This window comes from Eurosta solidaginis, chromosome X (genome assembly GCF_040869045.1).
Source record: "Eurosta solidaginis isolate ZX-2024a chromosome X, ASM4086904v1, whole genome shotgun sequence".
Classification (NCBI taxonomy): domain Eukaryota; kingdom Metazoa; phylum Arthropoda; class Insecta; order Diptera; family Tephritidae; genus Eurosta; species Eurosta solidaginis.
The window spans coordinates 70352234-70365136 of NC_090324.1; the positions used below are offsets into that span (position 1 = coordinate 70352234).

At 38.1% G+C, this 12903-nt stretch overlaps 1 protein-coding gene across 1 annotated transcript in view; it reads right to left on the reverse strand.

Moving 5' to 3' along the window:
• Positions 1–6034, reverse strand: part of LOC137235009 (transcriptional activator cubitus interruptus-like) — a 324700-nt gene extending 318666 nt beyond the window's left edge. The window contains exons 1-2 of the mRNA XM_067758267.1: positions 6000–6034; positions 5247–5653 (exon numbers count right to left, since the gene is read on the reverse strand). Coding sequence (XP_067614368.1) covers positions 5247–5653; positions 6000–6034 — 442 coding nt within the window. The remainder of the gene's footprint in view (positions 1–5246; positions 5654–5999) is intronic.
• Between the last annotated feature and the right edge of the window lie 6869 nt (positions 6035–12903).

The following is a 12903-nucleotide window of genomic DNA, read 5'->3' on the forward strand; positions in this document are numbered from 1 at the left end:
TCACAGTTCGCCGGATATATCAATCGTGAGCGCAGGACTCGTAAACTGCGTCAGCTGGCAACCGATGGTAACATTGGCATCCGACCACCTGCCTATACTTATTTCGCTCGAGCGTACCGCCGACTTCATCGTCACAGAAAAACGCACTTTCATAAACTTTAAAAAAGGAAAGTGGTGAATACAAATCTTTTACAGACAACTGCTTTGCTGCCCTCCCTATCCCGACTGATGCTCGCCAAGGGGAGCGTGGTCATTTAATCCGCCTCGGCTCGCTTAATTCCCGCTGGTAGAATTCCCGAGACGCGCTAAGGTGTAGACTACGGGACGCCCTTGGGCGTGAACAGCAAGGAGCGATAGTGCTAACTTGATGCCTACATAGTACTACCACCCTAGTACTTATGAGTGGGTGGGTGTAAATGAAAAAAAGTATGCCAATAATTCCCGTTTTTCACAGCGGAAACGAACAATTTACCGTTCGACTTTTTTAAAAAATACCCACTGGTAGTGCTAACTTGATGCCTACATAGCACTTCCACCTTAGTAACTTACGAGTGGGTGGGAGAAAATGAAATAAAAGTATGCCAATAATTCCCGTTTTTCTAACCGTTTTTCACCGTGGAAACGAAACATTTACTGTTCGACTCTTTTAAAAAATAACCCCTGGTAGTGCTAACTTGATGCCTATATAGAACTACCACCCTAGTAACTTTTGAGTGGGTGGGGGAAAATGAAAAAAAGTATGCCAATAATTCCCGTTTTTCTTACCGTTTTTCACCATGGAAACGAAAAATTTACTGTTCGACTCTTTTAAAAAATAACCCCTGGTAGTGCTAACTTGATGCCTACATAGCAATACCACACTAGTAACTTTTGAGTGGGTGGGTGAAAATGAAAAAAAAGTATGCCAATAATTTCCGCTTGTTTTACCGGTTTTCACCGTGGAAACGAAAAATTTACTGTTCGACTCTTTTAAAAAATAACCCCTGGTAGTGCTAACTTGATGCCAATGTAGCACTACCACCCTAGTAACTTTTGAGTGGGTGGGTGAAAATGAAAAAAAAGTATGCCAATAATTCCCGTTTTTTTACCGTTTTTCACCGTGGAAACGAAAAATTTACTGTTCGACTTTTTTAGAAAATAACCCCTGGTAGTGCTAACTTGATGCCTATATAGCACTACCACCCTAGTAACTTTTGAGTGGGTTCGGGAAAATAAAAAAAAATATGCCAATAATTCCCGTTTTTTTGCCGTTTTTCACCGTGGAAACGAAAAATTTACTGTTCGACTTTTTTAAAAAATAACCTCTGGTAGTGCTAACTTGATGCCTATGTAGCACTACCACCCTAGACCCTAGTAACTTTTGAGTGGGTGGGTGAAAATGAAAAAAAAGAATGCCAATAATTCCCGTTTTTTTACCGTTTTTCACCGTGGAAACGAAAAATTTACTGTTCGACTTTTTTAAAAAATAACCGCCGGTAGTGCTAACTTGATGCCTACATAGCACTTCGAACGGTGAATTTTTCGTTTCCACGGCGAAAAACGGGAATTATTGGCATACTTTTTTTTCGTTTTCACCCACCCACTCAAAAGTTACTAGGGTGGTAGTGATATATAGGCATCAAGTTAGCACTACCAGGGGTTATTTTTTAAAAGATTCGAACAGTAAATTTTTCGTTTCCACAGTGAAAAACCTTAAGAAAAACGGGAATTATTGGCATACTTTTTTGAATTATTGGCATACTTTTTTCATTTTCATCCAGCCACTCAAAAGTTACTAGGGTGGTAGTGCTATATAGGCATCAAGTTAGCACTACCAGGGGTTATTTTTTAAAAAAGTCGAACAGTAAATTTTTCGTTTCCACTGTGAAAAACGGTATAACAAACGGGAATTATTGGCATACTTTTTTTCATTTTCACCCACCCACTCAAAAGTTACTAGGGTGGTAGTGCTATATAGGCATCAAGTTAGCACTACCAGGGGTTATTTTTTAAAAAATTCGAACGGTAAATTTTTCGTTTCCACGGTGAAAACGGTAAAAAAAAACGGGAATTACTTTTTTTCATTTTCACACACCCACTCAAAAGTTACTAGGGTGGTAGTGATATATAGGCATCAAGTTAGCACTACCAGGGGTTATTTTTTAAAAGAGTCGAACAGCAAATTTTTCGTTTCCATGGTGAAAAACGGTAAGAAAAACGGGAATTATTGGCATACTTTTTTTTTCATTTTCACCCACCCATTCAAAAGTTACTAGGGTGGTAGTGATATATAGGCATCAAGTTACCACTACCAAGGGTTATTTTTTAAAAGAGTCGAACAGTAAATTTTTCGTTTCCACGGTGAAAAACGGTAAAAAAAACGGGAATTATTGGCATACTTTTTTTTCATTTTCACGCAGCCACTCAAAAGTTACTAGGGTGGTAGTGCTAACTTGACGCCTTGTTAGCACACTTTGGGCCATAGTTTAAAAAATAATAATGAGATCCAAAATCTGTTTTGGGATATCAGTTACGGTTAAAAAGCGGCAATTATTGGCGTTTTTTGTTTCAAGCTAGCTGTTGCCAATTCCAAGTTGCAGCGGTAGTAGTTCTAACTTGGCGATCAAAACAGCATTTTTAGGAATATTTTGAAAAATACTAGTGCTCTCAATTTTGCGTTTTCACGGTAAGAAACGGTGAAAAAACGGCAATTATTGACATAATCGGCTTGATTGTAAGTATAGTTGAAATCGGGTTTTCGAGGTGGTAGTTCTAACTTGGCGTCAAGTTATCACTACCAGAGGTTAACTTGAAAAATATTCGAGCGGTGATTTTTTCTATTCCACGGTAAAAAAACGGTTAAAACGGTAATAAATTAGCCATATTTGAGTTTGAAATTTCAAAGTAGTAGTGCTAACTTGACGGATATTTTTAATCGTGTCCTAAATATATCTATTATATCTTTACTGGTGAGGCTTAAAAATATGTGTTTTGATTTTTTAAGGTCCACCCTAATATTCAAAAATACCTGAACCTGTAGCTTTTTTATTACTGTATAACTTGTAATAAAAATATTGGCTACATTGTAAAAACTATTATTGAAGAAATGACCTTGATCAAACTAGCTCTCTTTTGCGGACTTTCCTGTTTTTGGAAATTTCGTTTTTCATAAAATTTCTAAACAATGTTGACAAATCAAGTTAAAAGTAAATTTCCTAACTCTTTCAAACCACAATTTGATATTTGTCAATTTATATTGTCAAGTCTTTCGGTAAGTTGGAGTCGCCTAAGCAGGCGTTAGGACGCCCCTTTTTCGAAATAGCATTAGGTACTTTAGCTCGTTATAACGGCATTGCTTTCCTACAATTTTAGGGTTGTAGCTTTATGAAGTGCAGAGATATCACGTTATATGTGGCCAAAGCCCGTATTCTTATATTATTATGTTGAAAGTCGGCGAGGTCATTGACCGAATCACGCGATTTTTTTCAGATCACGTTTTCTTTACAAAAGGAAGACGCATATCGAAATTAATCTCTTCTTCTTTCGTTCTCAAGATATCGCTACTGAAATCTGATGAATGAACCCTACAATGAACCGTAAATACCACACCCACTTGTACCAAAGGTAGGGACCTCTACATAGACAATCTACGTGCCAAATTTTAAGACAGTAACTTCAGTAGGTACAGAAATATCAAAGAATTATAATTGTAGGAAATATTTATTTGAGACGTAAAAAGTAGCCGTGGTTACCAACCGAATCAATTTATTTTCGGAGGCAGCCTTTTTTGTGACAAGAGAATAATATCCAGAAGATCGTTACAAACAAAAAAACATAAAAAAAGATTCTTCGGACATTTCGGGACGGAACCCGAGATATCCCCAAATCTATTCGAAATTACCCTTAAATGACCCAGAGTGAGTCCCCAAAACCATTCCGGAGTGACCCCTAATGAGCCCGAGAGAGCCCCCAATCCCATCCTGAAATGACCCCGAGATGACCCCGAGGGAGAAACCAAAACTATTCAAAAATGACCACGAGATAGTCCCCAAAAAAATTCTGAAATGGCCCTGGAGGACCCCAAGGGAATCGCCAAAATTATCCTCGAATTTACCCCAAAAACGCCATGAGGGAATCCCCAAAACCATCCCGGAATTACCTCCAAATTAGCCGAGGGAGTGCCCAAACTTATCCCGGAATGACCCACAAATGGCTTCGATGGAGTCCCAAAACCATTCCGAAATAAGCCCAAATGACCCGGAGGGAGTCCCCAAGACCATCCCGGAACGACCCCCAAATGACCCCTAGAGAACCTCGCTTCCGAACAGTAGCGAACTGTTTTTCGCATATGGGTACATTTCAGGGCATCTTGAAGGTTTATTAACTAAATAAAAACTGAAACTTTATTGTTAATTCATATTTTTTAAATAATGAATAATAACTCAACCTTTACTTAAAATTTACAAAAACAAGAATGACCGGTTATCGTCACTCAGAATATTTCGAATAACGATAAAATGTATTCATTATTCAAGAAATCCTTGAATAGAAAAAAACTTGTTGTTCATCACTCAAGTTTTCTTGGATAATGAATAAAAATAAATTTTTTAATTTTTTCGTCAATAGTTATTTAAATTTATCGATATCGCCCATCCCTGGATAACATATGTATATGTTCGGCTCAGAAAAAAGTAATTAAGAAACGCAATTTCTACAACTTTTTATTTTTAGGAAAAAAGATCACTGAATTATGTTCATTTCCCAAATATATTTAATGATCAGAGTGGTTTGAAAATAAAAAAATTATGGCTGTTTCCACATGTGATCTTTATAAAATTTAAAATTTGTTCACAAGAAGTGTTTTTATCGGGTTTTTATCAATTGATTTTTTATACGCAAAAACCGAGAAGTTTAAGAGAAAACCAGAAAAGATAAATAGGAAAGTGGAAAGAGAGAATAACTGTTAAGTAACATTGTAGAGTTAAATATTAAGGCAACAGAAATCATAAGGACAAGAATGCATATTTATAACGGAAAAGTTAATTAACATATAAGGAGCAGAACATATAAGGAGGCAAGCCTAGAATACAATTATGTTTTTCGAAACAGAGCAAAAAAATCAAGTGAAAATTACCAACTTCGGCCAAAACTTTGGCAGCTTTGTAAACTGACACCAAACTAAAATTAAAGGGATCTCACTCATGTTCAAGCAATTTTATAATACAATGAAAAAAGAGGTTGTTACTTTTAAATATACGACAGCTTACCATGAACTGGAACCGCAACACTATTACGTGGAATAGAATAAAAATGTTCCATGTAACTAGGAATTCTATAGGGCGGGTGAAAATCACATGGTTGAGCAGGTGCTAGTTGCACATTACCATGAGCTCGGTGATGTACGTGCTGATTATAATGATTTGCAGCGGCTTGCTTTTCACAGGCAATGTCTAGTGGCATTTGAGAATTATTGTTGTCACTGTTACAGTATTCATTTTTCTCACAGTTGTGGTCGGAAATACAGCCACTTCTTATGCTTATATCCTTGGCACATATGGGGTTGACGGAAGACGCTGGTGTTGTTGGCAATGGAGGCGGAGGGGGAAGCACAGCTGCTGCTGCAGCTACTGCAGCTGCTCGTCTTGATGCAAGGAACTGCAGGTCCGAATACGTGCTACGGGAAATGTATCAAAAAATGTTATGTTAATTTTTTTATTTTACGAAGAAAATATTAGCAGTATTCACACCTGAATCGTTAAATCGGTAGTTTTGTTTATGTGTAGTATTTTTTATAAAAATCCCGTTAAAATTTTTCTACACAAAAACACTTAAAAATATTATCAAATTACGCATTAACGAGCCAGGGTGAATACCTTTATTGTTTTATGTAAACATATTAAAATTTATTTAAAGAAAAGAAACATTAAAATAAAACTCTTCTTTTTAATTGCTTGCTAAACTCTTTATTAACTGAGCGAGAATTAATGATGATCAAACTTGTCTAGAAAGTCATTATCTACGGCACTTTATGCATGCAGAGATGTAAGTGGGACATATCACGCTCTCTCTCTCATCGGGTATTTACAGGTATTATGTATAGCTACCCAAAAAATAACCTAACTAACTAAATTAGAGGGGGTATGTAGGCTATCATTGATAGGTGGCTTCGACGTATATAATTCTGCACATTCCATCTGTTGACCTGTTGGTGTAAAAGAGATTTAAGGTTGGCGCCAGGGAGCCGAAATGGAGGACTAAGTGATAGAAGTAAACGCCGGTATACTGTTCGGACCCGAAAAACAGATCCTCCTGCCAAATCACTGCAATATATTTCAGACAAACGCAGTAGCCGTGACGAAGTCGTAGAAACACTGAAGGAAAACAGTTGACATCAAAGCAGCAACTAATAATATAATCTCGAATAGCAAGGCGGAATCTAGATAAGGAAAATAACACTATTTATTAGGTCCCGGGCATACGGGAATAGATGGAAATGAAAAATCATAGAAGGTGGCATGCCCCAAAGCTTGTGCCGTATAAATTGGAATCAAATCAGCAAGGGTTTCGCACGATCGAAGAGCAGGAAAGGCGTCGCTCCGATGCAAAGCGTCAAAGATCATGTGCCCAAATTGTATACGAAGGGAAACAGTATACACCGGTATACGGAACTGATCCAAATATAAACAGATCCTCAGGCGTACATAGTAGCCTTGAAGAAAGTAGTAAAACCAGCTTCGACAGCAGCCGCGTCAATTTTTATATACACTTACATCAAAGTGGCAATTAATGAAATAATATCGAATAGTACGACGGAATCGGGATAAGTAAAATCACACATATTTCTTGGTTCCTGGCATATGTTAATATACTGAAGTGAAAAAACATAGAAGGGCACATCCCTCGGAGCTTTCACCGCAGACTTCCCAATCAGATCAGCAAAAGCTTCACATGATTGACCAAGCAGAAAAAGCGTCGAACCAAGCGAGGGTATGCACAGTGTCGAAGATCATGTCCGGTTCTTATGGCCTTAGACTAGCAATGTTGCTCTTCTCACCAAAAAGAAGGGACTTTTGGCTCGAAGAGTATTAAGATTGGACCACATGCTTCTAAATTAGTCCCCGTCAGCGACAGAACTCCAGCCAAAGGCTCCAGGTATTACAAGTGCTGTTGCTATTGTTGTGTTAACAGTGCTTCGCCCACTCACAAATTGTCATCAAAGTCCTCTAACAGGAGTTCAAGGAAACTTGCAGTTTCAACAAGTGCGGACCATAGGGAGATTGGTGTTAGAGGCGCAGGTTCCACTTTACAATTGAAAAGATGGTACGTATGTCGGGGTTGATTCTAGGCAAGAAAGATTTTAACATTTTACAGTATCCAGAGCAAAGTTGGGCTAGGGTGACTCGTGTCTCCCATGGTAGTGTGCTTTCTTCTTCTGCAAGAGTGGGATATTGTATATTGATAACAGGGTTCGCCGGGCGCGTCCCGGCAAAGGCCTTTACCGATTCTGTTGGACTTTGCGTGGTTAGCAGCGTTTTTTTATCTTTTCCCCAAATGCTGCCGGCAAGCGACTTGAGGATTTTGTTGCGGCTTTGTACTTAAGATACAACTTTGGTGGAATGCGCCTTTTCGGTGAGACTATTATCGATAGTTACCCCTAAGATCTTTGGTGGAATGCGTCTTTTAGGTGAGAGTATTATCGAAAGTTACCCCTAAGATCTTTGGGTGACTGACAGTCGACGTTAACGTATATCTGTGTGATCTGTTTCGCGAGGTGTAAGGTGAGAACGACTGGGAGATAACTGTTTATTTTTAAAATTCATATGTTGAGAGGGCAGGTCCCGTAGCCATAATCTTGCAGTCGTCGACGTAGGAAATGATTGTGACTCCTCCTGGTTTGCACAATAGATCTGCACAAAGGTCGCAGTCCTTCCAGACCTATTAATAATCACTCCTTCTGGTGGGGAGGAGAATATATGTATATATATGGAAAAAGGAATAAAAAGGCAAATATTTGTATAAGTAATAATGACAATAATTAGTTTATTTTGTATTAATTTAGTACAATATTTTACCTTTGGTATGTGGCGTGACAGCAGCACCGAATTTCTTCCTCCGTGGTTGAAATAGAACAGCAAACAAGAAAATGATCTCCGTTGTGTCGGACCGGAGATCGTGCGGAGGGTTTCCAAGGGATATTTGTTATCCGATGGAAAACTCAGTTACCGTGTTATGCTGCTTATATATGTGAGTGACAAAATGAGGTTGTATGCATGCGTGTTAGCAATACATGACAGTGTATTTATGTAAATAAATGTGTGCAACTAAATGAATTATGCATTGGGGTGCCCGTGTAAAATAGATATAAATATTTAGGTTCTGACCTGAACATGCCGGCCCCCTTGCGGTAAGCAAGATCTGTGGGAGGAATTCCATGCTTCAGCTGTCACGCACAGTAGTACTTAAAAACTAGATTTAAATTTTTGTTTATTTTGAACAAATATGTGTTGGCTGATCGCGCCCGTACTTCGTCGATAATAGAGGCCGCTGTAGGAAGAAAAGAAGCAACATATTAAAGCTGAAAACAAGAACGGGTTACAATTCAACGCACTTTATTAGTATAAACCTAGTTTGGATTTCGAGTTTTTCGTAGTCTGGACGAAGAGGGCATGTCCCCGTTTCAGATTTCGACGATTGTAAGATTATTTTCCATCTGGACAAAGAGGCCAAGTCTCCGTTCGAGATTTTAACTTTATGAGATTTAGGTTTATATCAAGACGGAAAGGACGGGTCTCCGTGCCAGATTGGATTCATTTTGTTATTTTTGGTTTTAATTTTAATAAAATGTTTTATTTTAAATGAATATTGGTTGGGTGGCGAACGCTTTAATAACTTTGAGTTATTTCGAAAGTTATATTATTGACCCTCTAACATGCCTTTATGTGGCTGGCAACTCCACTCCACGAAAACTTGTAATTTAGACTACGACAGAAAAATTTGTTATTTCGAATATGATCGAAAGTTTGTAGCTTTATTTTTATTTTGTGACTACTTTTGTCTCAAGATTCCTGCCACCCAAGAAAGGTTTCGCATTTCAGGCTAGTTTTTGTAGTATTCGACAAAAACTCTTGCTAAATAATTTTCAATTGTAAGTCATTCTTAACCTTTAACGTTTTTCCTATTTCTTTTACCATTCGTGGTTATTTTTACAAGAAGATTCAGTAAAACATTCATGACACATTTAATTTTGATTATTGATGGAAAAAAAATAAAATTGGTTCCTGTGATGCGCCTCGGGAACACGCATACTCAAAATTGGTGTTTATTTTTTTTGCTGAAATGGCAATACCACCAGGGAAATTGAATGAAATAATGACAAATGGAAGAAGAAGAATGTCATTACATAATAAACATGATGATGGTAAGTAAACAAGTTGTAAAATTTTATAATTTGTGTTAAATTAATCATTTTAATAACTTCTTGTTTTCTTTTCTTTTCAGATTATGCAAATTACTATAAACTCCTTCGGGTACACACGTACTTGCACACCTGAATATTGATTCGCCCCAAAAAGAATGGTTTGAGGTTTTGCCCTTCACGGATGAAGGTGAACATCAAACAAATTTACATATGCCAATTATGTACCGGAATAATGTAACAAGTTTTAAGACAAGATGTGCATTTAAGTTTCCTTTCTAGTTTTTGTGCTAGAAAATCCAGATATGATCGCAGAAGCGATCAGTTGTAAATATTAGTTTATTTGTGCAAATTTAATTGCAATTTTGTTTTTGTAGTGCATTCCTTGTCTCACAATACCCAACAAAAAATGTTGTGAGTTATTGTGAGAAATAAGAGAAAGCACTTAGACTTTAAAAAAAATTTGTTATGTATTGGAAAAAAAGAAATGCACAATTTACGAATATGGGTTTTGTTTATTCATATTGACGTAGCAAATGATGGGTATAATAGGAATTTTTTTGCGGTTTAGATTTCTTATGTAGTTAGTCCAATTACACCAACTTGACTTAACATGATAAATTAATTTGATAATGAATGATGCCGGTTGTGTTAACCAAAGTTTTGTCAAGTTATTGCAGTTGGACTGTTATTTGTCTGAAACAATATTAAACCGTTTTATATTTAGGAACCGATGGCTTAGAAGGATTTTGAAACGAAGAAGAACCCAAGCGAATAAACGAATGTATTTCCCTGCGGCTACCGAACGTTTGTACGTGGTAATTTGCGTGTAGTTAGTTTGGTAGTTAGTTTTGTGGTTAATTTATGTATTTTGTATATGTTTCCGCTGGGGATATAGGTTATTTTTCAGGGATTTCGTTTGTAGTTTTCATAGACTTGGTATCTGTACCCTGTCGACTTTTGCTTTTTAATTTTGAAATAAAGTTGTTTACTTTGTACGCCGATAATTTGAAATGGCACTACCTATTTTGGTGAAGTGGAATGTCCTGATTTAAGGGTCGGTTTGGTCATAGGTGGATACCTCTCCACTTGTTTCATTGGCTGGTGGAATTAGAACCAGTTTGGCCAAGGGCCTTGTAATTTGACCTTTTTCAGTCGTGATGTCGACAACTCGTACAAGGTCGTCTGCTCCCGGGTGGAGTTTGATGACTCTTCCAAGTCTCCATTCGTTTGGAGCTACATTGTCGTCTTTCACGACGACGAAATCCCCTATTTTGATGTTTGCTTTCAGGTGTTTCTATTGTACCCGCTTTTGCATTTCTAAGAGATATTCTCTTTTACATCTTTTGCAAAAGGTTTGATGCAAAGCTTTTAATTTATGCTACCTATTGACTATGGAGACAGGATTCTCATTGGAATCTATTTCTGGAGGAGCGAGAAGATGCCCGCCTACCAGGAAATGACCACGGGTTAAGGGTTCTAAGTCGGTGTATTCGTTCGACGCTGGACTTAGTGGTCGCGAGTTGAGGCAAGACTCTATTCGACAAAGTAGGGTTGTGAATTCCTCAAAGGTATATTTATCCCTACCTGCCACTTTTCGAAAGTGGCCTTTGAAACTTTTTACTCCTGCTTCCCACAGACCTCCCATATGAGGACAGGCAGTGGGGATGAAATGCCATTGCAGAATTTGATGAGCATATCTAAACAATACGTTCTCACGCGAATCAGCTATAAATGCCTTAAACTCAGATCTAAGTGATCGTGAGGCTCCAACAAAGTTAGTCCCATTGTCGGAATATATATTTTTCGGACATCCTCGCCTGGCGATAAATCTGGAAAATGCCGCGAGAAAGGATTGGGTGCTAAGGTCGGTTGTGGCTTCCAAATGTATTGCTTTCGTAGTAAAGCAGACAAACAGACAGATATAACCTTTCGAAATTCGACACCCTCTACCTCTATAACTTTTTATGTCGAATGGTTCTGGAAAATCTACCCCTGAATTAGTAAATGGTCGGGAAAATGTGGTACGTTCCTTGGGAAGGTTACCCATAAGTTGTGTTTGTACACGTTTTTTATAGATTGTGCATACCCTACAATTGTGAATGATGGATTTTATCATATTTTTAACCCTAGGAATCCAATATTGAGTCCTAATAAGCCTAAACATTAGTTGATTTTCTCCATGTAAAGAGATTTCATGGATAAACTGAACTAAAAGGCGAGAAAATTTGCATGTGTAAGGTAGGATTATTGGATGGCGTTCATTGTATGGTAGGTCTACAGCCGCGCAGATGGACCACCAGTCCTTATAATGCCATACTTGTATAAGAAAGGGTCAATTGGAAGCACTTCGCTTTTACAATCTACCAGCTTGCCTGACTTCAGATTTTTGTATTCTGTGGGATAAAACTGTTGTTGTGACATCTTAACTAAGCGTTGCGTAGCGATTTCGATTTCATCTGATGAAACCAGATACGACGTTTTATTAAAATAATCTTTTGTCTTTGGATGAGTTCTTTCGAGAAATCTCAATACATAAGATATCACCCTTAAGGCTCTGGGTAGGTTCGAAAATCTATCCAGAACATCAAAATCCGTTTTGGTCGTTACTACATGTGCTTGCACTCGTTTCTCCTCGATGGTTGTGTTGTAAGATATATCTTGTGTAGGCCATTTTGAGATGTCTTCTTGTAACCAAGAAGGTCCCTGCCACCACAAGGAATTGTTGACCAGCTTATGTGCTGGGAGTCCTCTGCTAGCCATATCGGCTGGATTTGATCCCGAATCCACATGACTCCATTATCCTTTCCGGCCTTTTCGACGATTTTCGTGATACGGTGTGCTACGAAAGTTGACCACGAACAAGGGGGCTTTCGTATCCAAGCCAGTACAATCGTGGAATCGGTCCATAAGTAGGTTTTTGCGTTCCCTAAATTGAGATTTTCTGCTAATGTTTCTATCATTTCGGCAAGTAGCACTGCTCCACATAATTTCAATCGGGGAAGGGAGATAGTTTTAACAGGAGCTACTTTAGTTTTCGCCAATAGCAAATTGATTTGAACTTGGTCGTTTGATTCGACGCGGAGGTATATTGCCGCAGCATACGCTTTTCTCCGATGCGTCGCAGAAACCGTGTATTTCCACATTGTTGGTTGGAGAAAAGTGTGTCCAGCGCGGTATCCGAATGTTATTAATTTCATGATACTTTTCCATAAAGGTGTTCCAACGTCCCCTAGTAGTTGGTGATACATCTTCATCCCATTTTGTACCTTCAAGCCAAATGTTTTGCATGATTATTTTGGCTACAACTACTATTGGAGCAAGCCATCCTAATGGGTCGAACAGTTTAGCGATTGCCGATAAAATCGCTATTTTCGTTAAAGTGTCGCAATTTTCCATTGGTTTTGCGATGAAGTGAAACTCATCATTATGTGCATTCAACCTGATTCCTAGTGCCTTCACTGAACTTGCGTCTTCGAATTCCAGGAAATCTTTGTTAAGGAGATGTT